This window comes from Hippocampus zosterae, chromosome 14 (assembly GCF_025434085.1).
Source record: "Hippocampus zosterae strain Florida chromosome 14, ASM2543408v3, whole genome shotgun sequence".
Lineage (NCBI taxonomy): Eukaryota > Metazoa > Chordata > Actinopteri > Syngnathiformes > Syngnathidae > Hippocampus > Hippocampus zosterae.
In genome coordinates, this window is record NC_067464.1 from 2,559,834 (window position 1) to 2,583,244 (window position 23,411).

Here is a 23,411-nt window from a genome sequence, read left to right on the forward strand (position 1 = left end):
CCGGGTTCGATTCCAGCTCCGGCCTCCCTGTGTGGAGTTTGCATGTTGTCCCCGGGCCTGCGTGGGTTTTCTCCGGGTGCTCCGGTTTCCTCCCACATTCCAAAAACATGCATGGCAGGCTGATTGAACACACTAAATTGTCCCTAGGTGTGAGTGTGAGTGTGAGTGCGAATGGTTGTTCGTCTCTGTGTGCCCTGCGATTGGCTGGCATCCGATTCAGGGTGTCCCCCGCCTACTGCCCGGAGACAGCTGGGATAGGCTCCAGCACCCCCCGCGACCCTAGTGAGGATCAAGCGGCTCAAATGATGATGACGATGATGTCACATCCTGTCTAGGTGGCCGTCGTTTCCTGCTCTCCATCCACCCCCCCACCTCCTACACCCCCCCACCTCCTACACCCACCCCCCGCCCCCAGGCCTCATCAGCCCACATAAAAGTCCAACAAAGAGCAAACAACACAGTAAAACAACACGGCCTTGTAAAAACACACACACACACGTGCGCGCGTGTACGTGCACGGGCAGGCGCATTCCAGAGTGGGGTGCTCGAACACACCCTCCACTGAGATGCCCTTTGATGTGAGTGTGGGAAAGCTCTGGGGAATGGTCTCGGTTGGGGGGGTGAGGTGGAGATGGGGTGGGGATGGGGGGGCACCTGGGGATTTGGGGGAGAGACCCGATGAATCGGGGTGGGCGCTAATGCTAATTAGCAGACTGAAGGAGGCCCGGCCTGGAGACGCAATTCTAGCAAGCGGAATTTTTTTTTGTCATTTGTCATGAAATCTTTGTAATCCTCATGCAATTGAAAAAAAAAACTGCATTCTACCCCATTGCGGTGTCAATTTCTTGGGTGGGCGTCAATCACACACAGATTGGATCAACTTCCATGATATCATCACCCACCCCCCCCTCACCCCCCCACACACACACACACAGTTGGATGATTCACCGCAAAAGCGCAAACACACGCCTTTTAGCTACCGCTGTTCTATATATAGTCGTGTTAAAAATATTGCCGTTACATCACAACAGGACGTATGAATATCAAGTGAGAGCCTGTCCTGCGAAACTACCTGACAAGAAAAAAAAAATGTGTTGAAGCTTGTGTGAGAGCGTGCGAGAGAGGGACAAAGAGAGCGAGAGAGTGAGAAACATCAACCACACACATTTTGTTAAACTCGGCGCATTACCAATAACGGGAAGCTGGCCTTCAAAATGGTTTTCATGTGAACTTTATGATCCTGCCCCCCACCCCCACAAAAAAAATGATAAAATCAGATGACCTGCAGGGCGCTCGCTGGCAAACTTTTCCGAATTCACGTGTGCTTGTAAAATATTCAAGACGCCGGGAGGGATTTGAGTTTGGACTCGAAGACGGATGTGTTCACGCTTGCAAAGGGGCACAAGAAGGATTTTGTGAATGGATGCTATGCTACGACACCACCCCCCTCCCACCAACACCCCCCCCCCTGCCCGGTTCCTACCCTTCGAAACACTTGTTACACTTAATGAATATCACTTAAAATGCAGAACGTCGGATTTAAAAAAAAAAAACACCTTCTGATGATTATCGGCGACGAGCAGTCTAATTTTAATGGTGTCCGTTTTTGTAAAACAAACAAAAAATTTTTTTGACCGGTCTGACTGAGAAAGAAGAAAAATAGCGAGAAAATGTGCCAAAATAGTGAGGTAAAAACTGCAATACGTAAAGTTATGGCAGCCAATAAAAATTTGCAATAACAGAAGACAGGAGGCAGCACTTTTGGGGATTTTTTTTTGGCAGTTGGTAATTCTTTAGGTTTTTTTTGGGGGGGGGGGTGGTTATAAAAATTGCTCGTTGTTTATTCTCAAATAAAGCGTTTGGGATTTGATGTCATCCGACTTTGCATGACAAAACGTTCAGAATTTCTGCTTGGCCGATTTGCATGTGTGGCGCTCATTTGCATATCTTATCACTTTTTTTTTAAACCAAAAAAATGGAATACCGCCAAAACTAGATACCAGAGCAAAATGGCCCACTCTGGACCCTGATAGAAGACAGCCCCCCCCCCACCCCACCCTAGATTCCTTCATGCCGCCGTCTCTACCTTATGCCCTGAAGTGAGTTTGTTTTTTTTCTTTTCTTTCAGGCATTCACTGTGGCCCCGCCCCCTTCTGAGGTGATGCCCTAAGGGTGGGTGGGGGTGGGCGGGAATTCAATTACCTGGCGGGTGGAGAAGAGGGAAGTGGGCTTTAATGAGTTAGCATATCACACATGGGTGTGGGACACCGCGAGGGGAGTGGGGGGGCGGGAAGGGGGGGGGGGCAGGTGTGTGTTCCGTAGCCGAGATAGACGGAACAACGGGGCTCTTTCAAAGCTCGGCTGACATCATCGATATGAGACTCGGTGATGCAAGATGAAGGGGAATCCCCCGTCTTACAATTCAGGCCACTCCCCCCCCACCCCCACCCCCTGCCGCCTCGCCGTCCCAGCGAGCGAGACTTTGACGTGCTTCACACGAATGAAAGCGGTTACTGTTTCCATCACTGAATGGACACTGTTGACGGTGTTGGGCTTACGTTCAGGGTGTCCTCCAGCGGAGAGCAGAGCAGACACAAGACGCTAAAGGGAAGTTTTGGAGGTTGAACGCGGCTTCTGGCTAAAACCGCAAATTGAAAGATGAAAAGTTGCAGCGGGGGCGGGGGGGGGGGGGTGGGGGTAATCTGCTCCTGTTCATGATCAGAGAGCTGAATTTCCTTGTTTTTGTCCCAAAAAAATTAATGGATTAGAAAAAAAATAATAATAATCATTGCACCGACAATAATGGGGCGGGGGGTGGGGGGGTCACAATTTCTACTCATGACAACTACTAACTACAAATTGCAATTAAAAATGAAGACCAAGGATTTTGATATTGCAAAATCTTGACGTTGCATTTTCCGAAAACCAAGATCGACGTTCCTAAAAAGCAAGGCCGACGATGGATGGGATGGACGCCGCCGCTTACGAAAAGGACGCTGCTCGTTCCTCGAGGGACGCCAAAACTATTTTGCACTTTTACTAAAAGGGAAGAAAAAGGAACGATCCACGTTGCCCTTTGGTCAAGGGAAGACAAATTACTGCCGTTGCAGCTTTTTTAAAAACCAAGACAAACTATTGCATCACACACACACATACACGTAAACGCACACATGTATGGACATCGCCATGACAACGGGACAACCGGCAAGGAATACTGACCCTGGATGCATTGCAGCGAGCCGTCCTCCGCCCGGATGGTGAACGTCTCCCCCGGGTTCACCTGTACCAGGATAACCTGCGTCCAAACACACACACACACACACACACACACACGGACAAGTTTAGATGCGCAGAAGAACGTCGCCCAATCGACCGAGTGACAGTCGGCAGTGACATAACACGGCCGCGAACAGCGCAGCGCCCCCGCCCTACCGTCATATTGTCGGCGTGCAGGTGGTCGAGCGCGTACACGTGGCTGCAGACGTGAAACAGGTGACCCTCCATTGCGCTCGCACGCATGCACGCATCCCCCCCAGCACGCGACGCCGCTTATGAGCTACAGGTGCACGGCGGTCGAAAAAATGACGCTCATATCCTGCCTTTGGAGTCGGCGCGCTCGCCCATCGCCGAGCTGAGCCGAGCCGCTCCTCTTGCTCACGCACGCACAGTCGCGCACTTCCTGCCCTGTCGGCTGCTGCAGCGGCGGTGGCGGCGGCGGCTGCTGTTGCTATGGGAACCACCGTCGAGTACAGGGCGACCCACGTTCGCCAAGGGCTGAGAAAACCCCCTCCGTGTGGGTGGAGTCGCCGTGCGGAGTGGCCGAGCTACTTTACCGTATGCCGACCTTGAAGTTCTTGTGCCAATGGGAAAAACTGTCACCAAATTTGATTTTGACGTGCCTCGACTTCCATAGAATTCATCCGAGGCACATCATTCCAATTTAAAATAAAAATAAAAAATTCAAAATCACTGTTCTGTTTCAAAAATTCAAAATCACAAACACACACACACACGCACGAGCGTAGATAAACGTGTCTAATCACAAAAAACCCCCAAAAAGAAACGCTCTAACTGCCAGCGTGCCGCTAACACCCCCCCCACCCCCCACCCCAAAAAAACACCCTTTGCAAAGCCAAGCACCTTAAACACCAGGAAAAAGAAAGAGTCGGCGTGGTCCAGGAGTGATTTGCCTACTCCAGACGCAGCAGAAGCATCGTTAAAAAGCAGCGGAGCAAAAGTAGAAAAAAAAAAAAAAAAGATTGTTTTTTATTTTATTATTGTTCGACTTGCTACTATTCAGGTCTGCAGTACGCCTTTGTCTTTAACATCACCTAAGCGCTGAGTAATGAAGCTAAAATTAGATTCGATTTTACAACGGTTTGGACATGTCAGTGTCCCAACAGGATGTGAATAAGCAATAAGGGACTGTGCTGATTGTTGACGTGCGTGTCTGTTCTTGTCATTCCATGTTGTGTGTGTGTGTGGGGGCGGGGGCGGGGGGGGGCACTTTTCTCATTTTCTATACGAGTGTGCCCCCACTATTAACACTCACAAGCGACTTTTTTTTTTTTGGGTGGGGACATTTTGGCTGTTCTCCACATACAAAACGCCTGTATGTGTGTTCTTGTTTTTATGCTTTAGTGGGGACCCATCCTTAAGATCCAAGCTTTTGGAGGTACACGTTGGCTGGTCTACACGAGAAAAAAAAAGTGTGCTTAGCAAGTATTTATGGTCTTGTCTTTCTCGGTTAGTGTGGTCCCATCATAGATGCTTCTTCCCCTTAATCGAAGGGACATCTTAGTTAGAACTCATTCATTCATTCATTCATCTTCCTAACCGCTTGATCCTCACTAGGGTCACGGGGGGTGCTGGAGCCTATCCCAGCTGTCTGCGGGCAGTAGGCGGGGGACACCCTGAATCGGTTGCCAGCCAATCGCAGGGCACACAGAGACGAACAACCATCCACGCCCGCACACTCACACCTAGGGACAATTTAGAGTGTTCAATCAGCCTGCCACGCATATTTTTGGAATGTGGGAGGAAACCGGAGCACCCGGAGAAAACCCACGCAGGCCCGGGGAGAACATGCAAACTCCACACAGGGAGGCCGGAGCTGGAATCGAACCCGGTACCTCTGCACTGTGAAGCCGACGTGCTAACCACTGGGCTACCGGAGAACTGTATGTGTGTATTCTCAATTTTTTTAAAAATTCTACCTTTACTGATGGGACATTGTTTTTATGGGCTGGTCCCTATCAGAACAATGCTTGCATGAGTCTGTGTGTATGTGTGTGTGTGTGTGTGTGTGTATTCTTGTCTTTCTATATTAGTTTGGCACCACATTTGGGCATACCAATTTGTAGTGGAACCATTGATGCTATATCAGGGTATTTTTGCTGGTACGCACAAGATAAACGTGTGTACGTTCTTGTCAGTCGGTCTTAGTGCGGCACCACCCAGGAGCACTTGTGTGTGTGTGTGTGTGTGTGTGTCTGCGTGTGTGCATCCGTGTTTACCTGCTGCGCTGCGTCACCGTTAACCATGTGCGGCATGAGCGGGACCTCCCCATTCAGGAGAGGCGGCGGAGCCAAGTCCAGTGGAATCTGGTCTGTCATCATCATTGTGACGTACATTCATGGAGAAATTCACTCAACTGCCCTACCTGGGAAAGTACAGAGAGGGGAGAGAGACGTGAGTCAGGCGCGCGTGTATGTACATGACGTCATGTTGTATTTCCCTTTGACATGGAGCGCATGCCCAAGTGTTGCCATCGTTTGGTTTCTTCATGGCAAACCAAGCCCCCAACGCAATGGCCGTGCGTGGCCTTTTTGTAATTCATACGGAGAGCAAACAGTCCAGTTCCAAACAAAACAAAGATTTGCATCTGGCGGTGGCTGACTTTTTCAGATCTCTGCAGAGGGATATGAGATCGGTGGACAAGATTCTTTAATCTTTTGTGAAATTAGCCAATCAAAATTAGCAAAATCGGCGCCAATCCATTTTCTGGCTGATCGATCGGTGCACCCAGAATAATAATGGTCATTTTTCACCAAAGATAACGAATATCTGCCCGTGAGTATTGTCATGCTCTCTGTCTGCATGAGTTGCACCACCTTTTGTGTTTGAAGTGATTGTTGTGTCCTCCGCTTTGAGTTCTCTTTATGTTTAGTTTGACAGTAGACTTCAACTGGGAGTTGAGTAAATAAATGCCGTTCCTGGGTAATTGAGTGTCAAAATATATATATATATATATATAATATTCGTTCATTCATTCATTCATCTTCCTAACCGCTTGATCCTCACTAGGGTCGCGGGGGGTGCTGGAGCCTATCCCAGCTGTCTCCGGGCAGTAGGCGGGGGACACCCTGAATCGGTTGCCAGCCAATCACAGGGCACACAGAGACGAACAGCCATTCGCACTCACACTCACACCTAGGGACAATTTAGAGCGTCCAATCAGCCTGCCATGCATGTTTTTGGAATGTGGGAGGAAACCGGAGCACCCGGAGAAAACCCACGCAGGCCCGGGGAGAACATGCAAACTCCACACAGGGAGGCCGGAGCTGGAATCGAACCCGGTACCTCTGCACTGTGAAGCCCACGTGCTAACCACTGGACTACCGGGCCGCCTATATATATATATATATATATATATATATATATATAAAATATTTTTAATATTTAATATTTCGACCCGTTCACGCAACTAACTAGCCATAATATTAGAACCTCACCACACGCATACGTCTTTGCTTTCAGCCGGACATCCTCTCGCACCAACGAGGTCTTCAAGAGGGTTAGTAGATCACACAGCTGCGGTATCGCACTGTCAAACCATAAACACGCCGAGCCGCACGTCCACACGTCTCCACGCATGCACGCACACGCCGACGTCAGCCCCTTTGCCATGATGGCTCTGCCTCAGCAGTTCTAATCGCATGTTGCGCTCCAAACCGCAAAGTCTTTTTCTCCAGCCGAGCCCCGCTCCCAGCTCGGCCTGGCCATCCTGCCTCCAACACACACACACACACATACACACACATATGCAGCTTCCAGGACACATCGTACACAGATGGTAACACCACTCCCGCTTCTTCCAGGAAAAAGAGTAGAGCAAAGACGGCAAAAGAAAGAGGAGAAAGAGGTTACACGCAACCTCATTCTAAAGTTAGCTTTGCATAGAAATAGCTCCAGATGTGTATTTTCTATGTGCTCCTTTAGGAAAGTGACCAAAAAAAAAAATCGGGACAATGACACCGCAGACCGTGATAAAACCACAACCGTTTGCTTTTGTTGAATATTAAAGGATTTTTGTCTGGCCGGGTCTTGGGGGGGTCTGCGTGAGGGTAGACTTGAATGTGGACAGCTAATCATGACCGTATTATGAACACATGGTCATAAAATAGCCATTTTTTGTGTGTGTACTCATTCATTCATTCATTCATTCATCTTCCGTACCGCTTGATCCTCACTAGGGTCGCGGGGGGTGCTGGAGCCTATCCCAGCCGTCTCCCGGCAGTAGGCGGGGGACACCCTGAATCGGATGCCAGCCAATCACAGGGCACACAGAGACGAACAACCATCCACGCTCACACTCACACCTAGGGACAATTTGGAGTGTTCAATCAGCCTGCCATGCATATTTTTGGAATGTGGGAGGAAACCGGAGCACCCGGAGAAAACCCACGCAGGCCCGGGGAGAACATGCAAACTCCACACAGGGAGGCCGGAACTGGAATCGAACCCGGTACCTCTGCACTGTGAAGCCGACGTGCTAACCACTGGACTACCGGGCCGCCTCCACACAATTAATACACAAGATATTTGAGACACAAACACAGCGAGCGCACTTGGCATATTCCAAAGCAAAACTTCTTTGAGCAAAGCCACTTCTGAGAGCATTTACAGCTAATACGAAACAGGTTAAGTCCAACTTAGCCTCAAAATGAATAGGTGAGCTTTTGTCTGGTCGAGGTGGTGACTCGCTCTAATCTCTTTTTTTTTGTTGTGTCTGCCGCCGTTCGGGTGGCCTTCCTAGGAGGCGTGCGGATGAGTTTTTTCGCCCAACGCAAGTGATGTGGCTGATAAACGGATGCGCCGGTCGGTGAAAACTCCAACTCGGCTCAATTCACAACTAGGAGCAAAAAAAAAAAAAAAAAAAACCCAAAAAACAGAAGGAGGCTTCCAGCCGTCTAATGCCACTGCCAGTTGAACTTTACTGGAAAAGTAAACATTAAACATGAAGAATTAGATGTGCTTTTAAAACAACCAAACCCATTTGACTTCTGCTAGCTTCATGCTAAGGCACAATGCGAATTCGAAGGGCCTAAAGAAAAGCTCTCTCGAATATCTTTTTACCAAAACTACTGCCGACGGTATCAACATGTCATCCTGAAATCATGTTCAATCGTGAATTAAGGACACACAAAAAAAAAACAATTCATGTTGCTGACATGATATAACACAGCACCTTACTACTGTTAGCAGCTGGTAGCTAGCAGCTAGCCGCTAATCAAATGCCTCATATCGGCTAGCAAGAGTCATCTTTTCAAAGGCAGTTTCAAAGGTGAAAAAGACTCAGCCTGATATTGTTTCAGTTCCGACTGATCCGTTTTTAACCAAACCAGACGAACTTCAATGTCCAGTTTAAAAAAAAATTAATAAAAATTGCTAAATCACAAACCCGCCTCACGCATTCGAGTTCCCTTAACGCACGATCGGCTGACAACTTTAATCTTTGCTGGCATTTGATTGGAAAAGCATGTGTGTGTGTGTTTAGCTTTAAAAAAAAGGAATAAAAAAAGGGGGGGTCGTAGCTGCTAAATATGGTGGGAAACTGCCACCAACACCACTCCCATTCAAATCTGGCTCCTTTTACAAAAAGGTATTCAGTGAACAAGGGGATCTCTCTCTCTCTCTCTCTCTCTCTCTCTCTCTCACAAATTGTGTGAGTACCTTCTTAGCTGAAGATACGGCAAAGGGGGGTGGAAGGGTGGAAAGGAATGTAATGCTGAAGTGAACACACACACACACACACACTCAGGCAAGACAGGGGGAGGATTTCTAAACGATGGACGCTGTGGAGGTTTCCCACATTGCATGGAGCGCCGCCGTCATCCTACCTGGTCGTGGCAGAAATGACACGTCATCCGCAGGGGAAGGATGGGCGGAGCGCAATGTATAAACGGACACCGGCTCACGACAAACAAACACACAATCACGCAAAGATTGCCATAACCGTGTTACAACAGGTTACTCGGCACCCCCCCCCCCCCCACCCGCCTCGGGGTGTCCAAAGCATTGGACATGTGAACAACTCGACAAAACCGCATACGAAGCGTCTCGGCTTCTCATTCCAAACGTTTCATTGATGTGAGATAAGACGGGAAGCCCAAACAAAACATTCCCTCAAAAGTAGGCCAAGAGACTGCAGTTAAAAAAAAAGTTTTGGGGATATTTTAGTTATTTGGTACTTCCTGGGACCCGCATTTTTCTAATCAGATGCTTTCAAGGTTCTCAAGGTCCCTAGACCATGAGAAAGTAGCAAACCCCTTGTAGAAGCGTCAGATTAGGAATATTTATCGAAGCAAATACACAAATCATGCCAATATTACCAAAGAGCGAAATTGAAGCCCCATTTGAAAATGACATTCAATGAATTTTTGGTTTTCAGTATTTGGGACTGAGACTGGAAGCAGGACCAGAACATTCCATTCAAGCAATGCAACAAACCAGCAAAATTTGGTCCATTATCGGATCCCACAGACGTCGACGCAAAAACAAAATCCACACAAAAATATTGATTTAAGAACAACGGCGCACCGACAAGGTATAAACAAAAATCGCTGATATAAAAGGAACCAGGAAAAACAATACATGAACAAAAAGCGCTTGCAAAGGCAATGAAATGTTATTTGTTTTTGTCCGAGATTATAAACAAAATGACTGGAGTCCAATTTCTCCAAACAAAAAAACCAAAAAATGAGCGAGATCATTTTATCGTATCAATCATCAGGTCAAACCATGCCGCATCCAGGAACTTTTAGTTCCCGATACTCCCGGGAAGCCTGAGACTGAGACCGGAAGCAAAAACAAAACAGTCGCTCTCAAGTAGAGCAGGATTGGGTTTGGGGCAGATCAGGAAGTGGCCTGCAAACAAGCCCACATCATCCTTGGCAGAGTTGTGAAAGCCGCGTTTCCGCCAAGTCGCCCAAACCCCCCAAAACAAGAGTCGAAAACGACAAAGCGGGTCCACGTTTCATTTTCAAGGAATCATTTCTTGTACTTCATGCAACTAACAAAGGTTCCAATCAGATGCGAGTGCAGCCTGCCAGTTTCTGGATCTCTTTAAACACACACACACACACCTTAGAACAGAGGTAGGCAAACTACGGCCCGCGGGCCAAATCCGGCCTGCTTGTCTTTTAAATCCGGCCCGCCGAAGGTTGGCACACAATTACGGTTCGATGTCAACGACTGCATTCATTTAATTTGGACTTGTAATGACAGGCATTTCGACACCAGGTGGCGCAGTTACTTGAAGTTGCAGAGCATAGGGACCGGAGGGGGAGACGATACGGAAGCCCGCAGTAGCGCCAAGTCAAGCAAATCCCGTCCGATACGACGGAATAATGTACTCTTAAAGTCTGAAAAACGTGGCAAAAAAATGCAAAATACTGCTTTTTAAATAAAGAAATACAATTAATATCATGTCGAATTTAGTTCACCCCTTTGATCCGGCCCTCCATAATATTTTCGGGTTCTCATGTGGCCCCTATGCAAAAAAATTATTGCCTTAGAAGGATCTTTCAGCATGATCAAGTATTTTTTTTACATACGCCTCTATTATGACTCCGATAATGATTTCAAAGCCGGGATATTTGTCGATATTGGTCATGCAGAGCGTCAAAAACATTTCACGCTTGGTGAGCAGATAGACTTTGCTTGTGACCTTGGGGACTGCGCCACGATTCCAAAAAAAAAAAAAAAACAAGTTTGTTTACGGTGCATTTTTAAGACCGCCCAAGTGCAGATTTTGGGGTTTACGTGTCTTTTTTTTAAGGATGACTTTGGCTTTTTTAAAGCCCCGTGGACACCCTGGAAAATGTCATGACTATAATTTGGAAGCTCTAATTCACACTTTCAGAGAAAAGCGGACCGTAAACTGAAGGTGTCGCTTGCATTTAGACAAAAAAAGGTAAACTTTTGTGGCTTTTTTTTTTTTTTAATCTGCAAGGCACTTCGGTCGGGCGGGGGCCTCATTCGCGGGGCCACATCACACAATCCTGCCACGAACGAGCATTTCTCGCTCTTTGACTGCATGTAAAACTCACTTTTGCAGGAAGAAGAAAAGCAAAATCCTCCAACAATGCTTACAGAAAAAAAAAAAAAAAAAAAAAAAAAAAAAAGATCTTGACTGCCAAAAAAGTAAATGAATTGATTACAAATGGTATAGAGCTAGGGATTATTTCGGTGTTTGGATATCCTCTTGAAAATTCTATCGAATAATCAAGTATTTGGATAATAAAGATCAATAGATATAGAGAGAGTGAGAGCAAGAGAGGCAGACAGACAGAGGGAGAGAGAGTGACAGAGACAGAGATGCGGAGTGACAGAGACAGAGAGAGTGACAGAGAGTTAGCGAGTGCGAAAGCTGCACACAAACAAACCTGTGATAATGCAAAAAAAAAATAATAATAATAATAACTTTGATGACAGATGTACAACTGCCAATTCAAACCGTTAGGGGGTAAAAAAAAAAAAAAAGTCAACATTTTTTTTTTTTAAACTCCACCACCAGTTTTTCACTTGACTGGCCCGTGAAAAACTGAGCGGAACATTCCGGAACGTCCCTCGCAAAGCTGTGCTGCAGATTAGAGGGCGTCTGAGTCACAATTATACTTTCCCTGGACGACTCTTTCATGGAGCTCTGCGCTCCCTACCTCACTCTTTCATTTGCTGCCTTCTCTGCTGCCTTTTTTAAATGCCAAGAATTCTGAAAAGTGCGGCGGGCGACGAGTCGGGACGTATCCCGCTTTAAAAAAAACAAAAAAAAAACGATGGCCTCAGCACTTCTGCGCCTCCTTTAAATGAGAAGCCATGTGTGTAGAGCTCTCATCAGGCCCGCTTTCTTGGAATGCAAACCACAACGGATGACCAAGTGACTTCAGTCTTTTTTTTGGGGCGGGGGTTGTAATCTTTCGACAAGGCTCATGCCAAAAAGCAAAATTCTCTATCACATGACCTTTCATATATTTAAAAAAATAATAAAAAATTAATGGGCATTGCTATGGGTGAGCGTGTGCCTTAACCCGCAGCATGCACGCGTTCACCCCGATGTTCTCACGAGACCGGTTTGGAGAAAATAACGTCCTTGTACCTTTTCTGCTGCCTTTAAAAGTGAAATATTACAGTAAAAAAATTACTTTTTAAATGGCTTGTGTGCAAATAGTGGAATCTCTGAAGTGGAATTGGAAGTCCTTGGTGATGAAGTGCTGCTTCCACAAGTGAAAATAGTATAATTCCATGCTATGCTTGTGTGGGGCCGGGTTCAGTTTGTGTCTGTGTGTGGGGGGTGGGTGGGGGGGCGTTTTTTTTTTGAGACACACAGGCATTCCTATCCCCCACCCTAGTCGGCATGGTAACGAAATCCATACTCGCACGCTAACGGGCGGGAATGTATGAGACAGAACGGCCTTTGACAAACAGATTTAAGAAAGACCCAAAAAAGGGGTGCAAAGCACGCAGTGGTTGCCACAGGACCTCATTTGTTTAATTAAAAAAAAAAAATTTAAACAAATGAGGTCCAAACATTTAAAAAAAAAAAAAAAAAATAGGAGAGAAAGACAGATGGGCGAAGTCATTTTGAGAAGATAAAAAAAAAAAAAAGTTAAAATGTGTCTGTAAAATAGTTCATTTCTCTTTTGGATGTTATTAATATTTTTGTAAATATATGTATCTTGTTTATAGTCAAATATTGCTAAAAATGTGATTACAATAACAGACTTTAGGGGCAAAAAAAAAAAAAAATCGGACTCTTGATATTGCAAACGGGCCATAATAAGGAAGAAATAGCATGATGTGTAATTCCGATTGTCACGGGCCTGCTATGAAGGGAACTGCCATCAATTCTGAAAACAACCCGCATCAGAAACAATTCTGCCTTTGAGCAAAAATTCTGCATCGCCGGGTGTGAACCCAGGACCTCATTACTAGCAGGAAAAAGTGCCATCATTTTCCAACAAAATTTTGGAAAATTTTCCAAGGGAACCGAACGCAGCCAAAAGAATTCAGGATCCCTGGCCCTTGCCATGCACTTCCTGGAAAGACCCCGCCTCCCTCGCATTCCTGCTCCCTGTCAAAACACGGCGCTTGACTCCAAACCGGCTGCCGGGAAAAAAGCTTCTTGGCGAGGCCTCGGCGGCTCTGCCGGCAGTTCCAAAGGAGAAGAAGAACAAGAAGCGGCGGCGGCCTCCGTCTCAGGAACAGACGACGGTTACGTAACGCGCACGAGCATATGGAAAACACAGACATCCAGAGCCATTGTCCACGGTCACATGTGCAGAACAAGCGCGTTGAAACAGCTGGAAGGGGGCGCGGGGGGGGTGACGGAGCTAGCCGACATTCGCATTGGAGCTGACCTATCCTTCCGGGTGACATCGCAGGGCGACTGGATTGCTCTGTAAAAACCTTCACATTTTGATTTATTGATTCATTTTGCTTTGTGTTGTGAGCCAAAATTGGAGGTTCGATGAAGCTTCAGATACAGCATTGTGTGAGCGGAGTGAAAAAAAAAAATATATATATATATATATATATGTATATATATATATATATATATATATATATATATATATATATATATTTATGGGCGGCCCGGTAGGTAGTCCAGTGGTTAGCGCGTCGGCTTCACAGTGCAGAGGTACCGGGTTCGATTCCAGCTCCGGCCTCCCTGTGTGGAGTTTGCATGTTCTCCCCGGGCCTGCGTGGGTTTTCTCCGGGTGCTCCGGTTTCCTCCCACATTCCAAAAACATGCATGGCAGGCTGATTGAACACTCTAAATTGTCCCTAGGTGTGAGTGTGAGCGTGGATGGTTGTTCGTCTCTGTGTGCCCTGTGATTGGCTGGCAACCAATTTGGGGTGTCCCCCGCCTGCTGCCCGAAGACGGCTGGGATAGGCCCCAGTACCCCCCGCGACCCTAGTGAGGATTAAGCGGTTCGGAAAATGGATGGATGTATATATATATATATATATATATATATATATATATATATATATATATATATATATATATAAATGCCGTAATGCCCTCACATGTGGGCAAGGAGAGCCACAGCCATTGATGCACTTTCAGACGGCGATTGAACAGTCAAGCACACAAATGCAAAATGTGAAAATTTGCAAGTCGCCGCTCGAGACGACAATACGCGCCCAGAATGTCGCATGCAAGCAAACGAACGAACGTCGGTTCCTGATGTTACTCGCTAGGCCACGCCCCTTAAAGGCACACAACCAACTCATGACAACTACAGTCCGTATAGTAATTACACTTGACAAAATGAGTCTATTTCTCTTAGAATAATTTTTTTTAAAAACTAGAATAAAAAAATTACATTTTTCTGTTTTACTTGATCAAAAACTGTGACCAAAAAAAATTGTGTTTTGGACGTCCGGAGCGGATTATGGGCATTTCCATTCATTTCAACCAACTCATGACAACTACAGTCCGTACAGTAATTACACTTGACAAAATGAGTCTATTTCTCTTAGAATAAATTTTTTAAAAAACTAGAATTAAAAAAAATTATATTTTTCTGTTTTACTTGATCAAAAACAGTGAAAAAAAAAAATTGTGCTTTGGACGTCCGGAGCGGATTAAGGGCATTTCCATTCATTTCAACCAACTCATGACAACTACAGTCCGTACAGTAATTACACTTGACAAAATCAGTCTATTTCTCTTAGAATAAATTGTAAAAAAAACTAGAATAAAAAAAAATTAAAATTTTCTGTTTTACTTGATCAAAAACAAAAAAATGTGTGTTTTGGACGTCCGGAACGGATTAAGGGCATTTCCATTCATTTCAATGAGGAAAGCTGATTTGCTGTCTGAGAAAATACAAAGTGGAAACTTCTTGTCACAAAATAACTTAAACTTTAAAGTAAATGTATTACTTAGGGCTGTCATGACTGAATATTTTTCCCAATCAACTTGTTTCGAGACAGTAGAACGGACATTTGAATGAATATGTACAATAGTGCCAGCAGAGTCTCGGAAAACAAATTCGACCCGACGACCTACTTTTGTGGTCAACATGTTGTTCCACGCCGTAGTAACCATTCCTGTTATTTTTATTTGACACAGCAGCTCCACCGATGTAACACCCACAAAAAAATCCTCCTGCCATGCATGGAGGCGGAGTCATGAAGTCAAACGGGGTGAGAAATGCGAGGAATCCCAATTGTGTCGAAGCAAACAATCAAGACACGCAAAAATGTTTTCCACGTCTCATGTTGCCATGAGAACAGTCACCGCCCCCCCACACCCACCCCCACCCCCCAAACTCGCTCAAGCGCACATCTGGAAACCTCCCTTCTCACTCGTCCCACAGCTGGACGGCTGTCAGCGTTGCCCGCGTGCGTCTCTAAACGTGTGTGTGTGCGGGGGCGGGGGGGGGGGGGGGTTGGGGGGGTGCTGTTCAAGCGGCCACAGAGCACGTGGCGCAACAAGAGAAGAAAAAGGAGGTGCGGAAGATGACTCGGGAGAGGAGAGTCGAGGATCAAACGGAAAGACGCAACGTGGGTCAGCCGGTGGGGGGGTCCGGGTGGGGGTGGGGGGAGTCCGAGTCCCAACGCGACAAGACAAAGTGACCTAATCACAACACTCATTCAATCACAAGTCGGCTTTCCAGCTGTTACATCAGCCAAGACCACCCCCCACCCCCACCCCCACCTCCAAACGCACACACACACTTTGCTTCCTGTCATCGCCACCACGACTTGCGTCCATATTTGGAAACATCACGACCGTCACGTCGTCCGTCGACGTGTGACAGGTGTCGCGCGCGCTCCAAGGCAGAAGGAAGCGGACAATCTCCCACGAGCGCATGACCGTGACTCACTTCTCATGAAAATCTTCTTTTCACAGCTTCCAGATTATCTTCCTCTTTTTTTTTTTTTTTTTTTCGTTCTCATTCAAATCCAGAACACCCCCCCGTTGACGACAAGAGCACTATTTGGCAATCAGACGCGCAACTATTCAAAAATAATCGTGAGGATGACAAAAGGACATTTTAAGGCAAAGACCGACTTCCTGGTTCCACTTCCTGGTTCCACTTCCTGGTTCAACCTGAACACAAGGTTGTTCAGGGCCATGACAACTGTTCAGGCGCTTCAGAATCTGGGTCTACTTGACCCAGTAAAAGAGTCGAAAACACATGTGAAGTCCAAACCTTAATCGTCAGTTTGTACGAAAACAGCTCCAGTTGCACAATAACAGAAAATATGTTGAGAAATATTTGAGGTTTTGGCAACTCGTGGAGAAGGAGCCAGATGGGCAAGCGGCTGGGTTACATGGTCCCGCCGGCAAATCCGAGTGGCTGACGTCTGGGGTGGGGGGTGGGGGGAGGGGGGGGGGGGTTACAGGCTTCTGAAAGACAGCAAGGAAGCCAATCGGCCATCATTCGTCCCGATAGACCAACCCGAGATTCCATATTTTGAATCGTCCGGACCGCCCGGCGGCTACGACAACGGCTACGACTTCACAATGGCCGACGTCGGACTAGTGTGTAGAAGCCCGAACCTGTCCCGCCACAAAAACCAGTCCTTTCTCCATCAAAACGCAAAGCGCCAACCATTCAGGATGTTTTTTTTTTTTTTGGGGGGGGGGGGGTTACAGGCTTCAATGTGGCATTGGTGAGTTCTCATTCATTCATTCATTCATTCATCTTCCGTACCGCTTGATCCTCACTAGGGTCGCGGGGGGTGCTGGAGCCTATCCCAGCCGTCTTCGGGCAGTAGGCGGGGGACACCCTGAATCGGTTGCCAGCCAATCGCAGGGCACACAGAGACGAACAACCATTCGCACTCACACTCACACCTAGGGACAATTTAGAGCGTCCAATCAGCCTGCCACGCATGTTTTTGGAATGTGGGAGGAAACCGGAGCACCCGGAGAAAACCCACGCAGGCCCGGGGAGAACATGCAAACTCCACACAGGGAGGCCGGAGCTGGAATCGAACCCGGTACCTCTGCACTGTGAAGCCGACGTGCTAACCACTGGACTACCGGGCCGCCCTGGTGAGTTCTCATTCCCGCTAAATTGTCCCACATGGGTGAGCGTGCGCCATTTAAACAAACACAGCCACTTCCTCCTCAATACACACACACACACACACACACACATAAAATGCAGTGTGCCCACGCTTGTTGGCAAGTGAACGCACCCAACTCCCATCCGAGCGCTTGCGCACGAGTGCACACTCAGCATATTTGCAACATACGATTTGGATTGCGCCTCGCGCTTTTGAACGGCAGGGCGCTCGATATCAAGCTCACAGCTGGCCCGACTCCTGCGCTCAGAAACCACCGACGCGAGGCGCCGCATTGACAGGGCCGAGGCGGACAAGAGCGATGATGATGATGATGATGGTGATGAGGATGATTGCCACCGTTCACAGCTGCGGGACATCCGACACGAGGGATGGATGGAAAATTCACCGTGTTGAAAGTTAAGTTGTGATAAATACACCAAGCAAATGTTGGCAAAATCATTTTGACCCTTTCACGCACCCTGGAAGCTGATAACATGACAAGCCGTCCCACTGTAGTAAGCAGCTAAACACAAATTCAACCCGTACTAAATGTGATACATTAGAGAAGTATCATATTTAAACTGAAATAAATATAATAGGGCGGCCCGGTAGTCCAGTGGTTAGCACGTCGGCTTCACAGTGCAGAGGTACCGGGTTCGATTCCAGCTCCGGCCTCCCTGTGTGGAGTTTGCTTGTTCTCCCCGGGCCAGCGTGGCTTTTCCGCGGGTGCTCCGGTTTCCTCCCACATTCCAAAAACATGCGTGGCAGGCTGAATGAACACTCTAAATTGTCCCTAGGTGTGAGTGTGTGTGCTAATGGTTGCTTGTTTCTGTGTGCCCTGCGATTGGCTGGCAACCGATTCAGGGTGTCCCCCGCCTACTGCCCGAAGACAGCTGGGATAGGCTCCAGCACCCCCCGCGACCCTAGTGAGGATCAAGCGGCTCGGAAGATGAATGAATACATCCATCCATCCATCCATCCATCTTCTACCGCTTATCCGGGGCCGGGTCGCGGGGGCAACAGCTTTAGCAGGGAAGCCCAGACTTCCCTCTCCCTAGCTACTTCTTCTAGCTCTCCCCGGGGGATCCCGAGGCGTTCCCAGGCCAGCTGGGTGACATAGTCTCTCCAGCGTGTCCTGGGTCTTCCTCGGGGTCTCCTCCCGGTGGGACATGCCCGGAACACCTCACCAGGGAGGCGCTCAGGAGGCATCCAAATCAGATGCCCAAGCCACCTCATCTGGCTCCTCTCGATGTGGAGGAGAAGCGGCTCGACTCGGAGCCCCTCCCGGATGACCGAGCTTCTCACCTTATCTCTAAGATAAGATAAGAGCTACATTTTAAAAAAAAAACAGTAACTGACTCATATTTAATTCCTGTTTGTGCTTTTTTTTTTAACTGTCAACTGTACTAAATGTCCATTTTTTCATAAAGTGACGGAAATTAAAACATGTTTGGGGTTTTTTTCGGTAGTCCGTCGATTAAATCGACAAATTACTCGAGGATCAAAATATTTGTTCGGTGCAGCCCGAAATGGAAGTTTTTAAAAATTCATCTGACAAGGCCACACGTATCAGTCTCCTGCCATTGTGCAGGTGTACCTCATGCCGTGTCCGTTTCTCATCGTCGGCTGCGGCGAGCCACTCGGACGTACAGAACTCAAAGTGCATCATTTTTGGTTCAGCAAACAAGCGAAGCGCCCAAATCTCCAAAAAGTTTGAAAAAAAATATAAATTCCATTCCCACTAGAGACGTGGCGTCAGCGCCAAGTCGGTCTGGCCTCACTGACCTCCTCGCCTGTCACTCAAAACTAACGTCATTGTTCCAATGAAACGGATCCGATCCAGCGGCGAGGGCGCCGTTTACTGTACTCGCGCGCCTCGCCTACAAGACAGACATGACGCCGGGACTTTTCCGTGTCGTTTATGCAAAGCGGCCAGGGCGGAAATGGCGGTGGCTAATGATTTCGGCGCGACTCCGTGACACGGCTTCTTAATTAAGACGCCGAGTCGAGAGCACGCACGCGCGGCTTTATGAGCCGTGAAAAAGCTTGCCTGTTGCGTGGCCAACGATGAGTCACAGTTACTTGAGAACCGCATACAATGTGGTCTCATAGGGGGGGGCAGTTTCAGTCTGATAAAAGGTGCGAAATCGCCGGCGGTACCGCACTAACACGGGATAAAAAGAACGGACGCTTAAAACATTTTTTTTTGGGGGGGAGGGAGGTGGACCAGCAAAAATCTGACCATCTTTCTTTGCGGATACCACACTTCCATTTAAAGACCCCTAGAACTCATAAATTTGGGGAATCAAAAGCGGTGCCACACGAACACAGAAAAATGAGGACGCATACACACACACACACACACACACACACAGTAATCTTGGAGAAAACGCATCCACAAAAAAAATACAAAATAAACTACGCAACAGTATGGCGGGATGTCAAGGGTGGTGCCTCACTAACTAGGAAGGATGAGAACACTTATGTACACACAGTATTTATTTATTTTTTGGCAGGGGGTGTAGAATAGTCAATATATTCTTCCAATACATTTAGGGAACTCAATTCTGTCATGTGGTGTTCCACAGGGCTCAATTTCGGGGCCCCTGCTAGTCTCACTGTACCTGCTCCCGTTGGGTTCCATCTTAAGGAAACATGCCATTTCCTTCCACTGTTATGCAGATAATTGTCCCACAGAGCAAAAAAGACGCTTTCTCGTTAAGGCCACTTTTATACTGCCTGGAAGAAATCAAAACCTGGATGGCATAAAATGTCTTGAATTTCAATGAAAAGAGGACAGAGGTGATACTGTTTGGGAAATCGGTAATGGTGCCGCACTACCAAAAGAAAGACAAGATCACAAACACTGGAATAAGCGAAAAAGCCACATTAACCGGAAAAGACAAGAACACACACATTTTTCATTTCATGGTCATTTTGCTTCCAATGCCACACTACACAAAGACAAGAAAAAAACCCACACACTCACCCGCAATTTTCCTCATGCGGACCAGTCAAAATGCTTTCTTCCCATTAAGGAAATCAAGGACGGCGCCGCACTACCACAGCAAAACTAAAGCGTGCCTATACACCATTTTTCTTTCATGGACCACCAAAAAAAAAACAAAAGTGTCAGCAAATAAGATGGGAAGTCAAGAATGGTGCCACACTACCAACCAAAAAATGAATAAAACAACGCAAAAACACGCACACAAGCATTTTTCTTGTGTCGCAGCCAAACTGCCTGCACAATGACAAAATGTCCCCTGAATAACATCTGTCCAGGATCGGGCCACGCAAACACGGAAAGACAAAAAATCACACACACACACACACACGCACAGTCCAAAGCGGTAAATGCGACCGTCCAAAATGTCCCCACAAAGACAAATGTCCCTTTAATAAACACACGCATCTTTCAAGAGCACAAGCAAATCATGAATGGTGCCTTTACATGCCTCAGTCTATGACTAACTCCTCCTACTGCTGCTGTGTTTATGAATGAGAGTATTTCCGTGTGTGTGTGTGTGTGTGTGTGTGTGTATATATACACACATTGGGAAAACTGCGTTAACCCCCCCGAGAGTTGAAATGAATTAGTGTCAACATTTTGTGGGGACATTGGCACATCTTTCTTGTCCCCAACGTGCGTCAAATCTGACACACACACTACTAGCGCCCCCCTCATCTATTTCCTCTCCTCCCCACAGACGGGGCGGGGGGGTCACAAGGTTGCATTCCTCCTCCCCAATCAGCCTCAGGATTTCACACAGTCATTCGGGGTTGTGGGCGTGTATTTCCGCCGAGCCCGTCTGTGTGTGTGTGTGTGTCTGTGCATGTGATTTGTCTGTTGGGGGTCCGGCGGGAGGGCGAGGACGGGCGACGGGCATTGATCTTTAAATCGGGACTCCAGATTTCAAAAGATAGAATCAAATAATAATCTTGTTCTAGTTAAGAGCAGAAACTTACAAGGATGATGCATTGGAAAATGTAATCATTAAATTCCCCAAAATAAAATACAAGGTAACATTTAATTAGAAGCGATTGTTTGATTTTTATTTCTTGAAAAAGTGAAAAGTGAGAGCCACTCACAGGGGCAATTATGCTAATGAGGCGAATGAGGCGTCATGATGTCCCTCTGAGCTTCCGACCACTTTTTAATTTTTCAAACAATTGTTGCCAAATTCATATTTAATACATACATGGGGGAAAAAAAACACACTTTCCTTTGTGTTTTCTCAGGAAAAAAAAAAAAAAGTTGGACTCGTAGCGGTTCTGACAAGAAAGTTAAGGTAACTCGATCCCGTAGTGGTCGTGCTCGGGCAACCTAAGTGGAAGTCAAAGAGGACCTGTTGAAGGCCAAATGAGGCTCAAGGAGAAGATTTGGAAAAAATGACAGGTATGTGGCGATGGGAGGGGCGGGCAGAGGGGGTGGGGGGGGTGGACAAGGACAGGGGATTGGGCGGGTGGTTTCACGCCGGTATGCATGCCTGAGAGGGGGGAGGGCTGGAGCTTGGGTGTTGTAACAAGGGAAAGCAATAAAACATGTGGCTTTGCATTCAATAACAGCGACTTCCTCCGCACGCCCGCACGCACGTTGCATAAACACTCATCCCGCCGCCTAATCTGGAAAAATAAGCGGTTAGAGAGCGGGGGGGGGGGGGGGGGGGGGGGGAGATGGCGGCGGGCTGCTGACGCTCCAAAGATGCAGTTTAAAGAAAAAAAAAAAAGTCTGGAGTAACTTTCCAGAGGTCAACTCGCAAGATTAGCGCTACGCAGGCACTTTGGAATACCTTGTGTGCGTGCTTTATGCCGATTCCGATATTTGGCAGGACACGATTCACATAAATGATCATGTAATTAAATAAAATATACAATGAATAGAATAACTTTTTTTTTTTGGGTCCCCTAATGCTGACTAAAAAAAAAAAAAAGATTTGCATTAAAGGCAGAACATTTTTTTATTAGTGTTGATTGACAAAAAAATTAGAAAAATTGGAAAAAATTTGGCCAATTTTTTAGCATATTTTGAAGGGGTCTTATGATGTAATGTGTTTTTTTTAAAAAAACTTCCATTGGTGACAAAAAATATTGACAACTTACAGATTTTTGCCGATTTTAAAAGCGCTAATATCAGCTGATTAATCGTTGGGCACATGGAACAACAACAACAACAAAAAAAGCAAGGGTGTGCACACTTGCGCAACCACACTATTGTATTTATTTTTTTTAAAGAAAATTTTCAATTTCACTTTTTTTTCCCATACCACCATAACCTAGCATCTGAAGAGGGGTGTGTAGACTTTTGGTATCCGCTGTTCAAATGGGGGGGGGGGGGCATGCAAGGGGGGTGATACGTGACATTTCCATCTTGATGCTGCATTTTCCCACATTCTTGTCAAGTCACCAGCATCTCTTTTTCGCCCGTCATTTACTTCATAAAAAGTCTTTGCGGGGAGGTTTTATCGTCCGCGCTCAGTCGTCGAGTGCAAATAAACTCGTTCGTTGGCGCTTTCATGTTCAAATGCGGCGAAGGGGAGCAAGTTGAAAGGCGGCTTTTTTTTTATCTCCTCCTGAACCGGTGGTCAACAATGCAGGAAATGATCGAGGGGTGCTTGGGGGGGGCGGGGGGGGGGCTCGGGGAATGCGCGAGGAGTTTGTGTGAGAGTAGGAGGGCTGGTATCATGGAAGCGAAAAGAAAGAAGGGAGGAGGAACAGAAAGGAGGAGGAGGGCAAACATTGCAGCTCGGTGCCAAGCAAACACGAGATGCTGGGATACTTCAACACGGCACAAGAGGATGCTGGGAAATGGAAAGTGAAAGCAGCGGCGAGGTTATCAACAACACACACACACACACACACACACACGTACTACACAGCGCTTGTTCTTTATCCAGCCAGCTCGCGACAACATTTGGGTCAGATTTTCCCACAATGACACCTGCAGGTTCGCAACGCATTGCTAAAAATGTTTCAAAGCCCGTTTTGAATGTTGGAATTGTCATTTGCTTTTTTTTTTTCACGAGCAAATGGGCGAAATCAATTATAGCCGCAAATGGGAGATGTTATTTTAGGGCCATATTTGGGCTGCCTCTCGT

The 23,411-nt window shown here is 46.9% G+C and overlaps 2 protein-coding genes and 1 long non-coding RNA gene across 2 annotated transcripts in view; 1 reads left to right on the plus strand and 2 right to left on the minus strand.

Annotated features, from left to right (window-relative positions):
* tnika (TRAF2 and NCK interacting kinase a) overlaps window positions 1–23,411 on the minus strand; it is a 284,569-nt gene that overhangs the window by 136,042 nt on the left and 125,116 nt on the right.
* Window positions 1–23,411, plus strand: part of LOC127614344 (uncharacterized) — a 232,305-nt gene that overhangs the window by 81,896 nt on the left and 126,998 nt on the right. The gene's annotated exons all lie outside the window — the stretch shown is intronic.
* LOC127614337 (fibronectin type III domain-containing protein 3B-like) overlaps window positions 1–23,411 on the minus strand; it is an 81,242-nt gene that overhangs the window by 50,138 nt on the left and 7,693 nt on the right. The window contains exons 2-3 of the mRNA XM_052085612.1: window positions 5,517–5,662; window positions 3,220–3,295 (exon numbers count right to left, since the gene is read on the minus strand). Coding sequence (XP_051941572.1) covers window positions 3,220–3,295; window positions 5,517–5,633 — 193 coding nt within the window. The 5' untranslated portion in view covers window positions 5,634–5,662. The remainder of the gene's footprint in view (window positions 1–3,219; window positions 3,296–5,516; window positions 5,663–23,411) is intronic.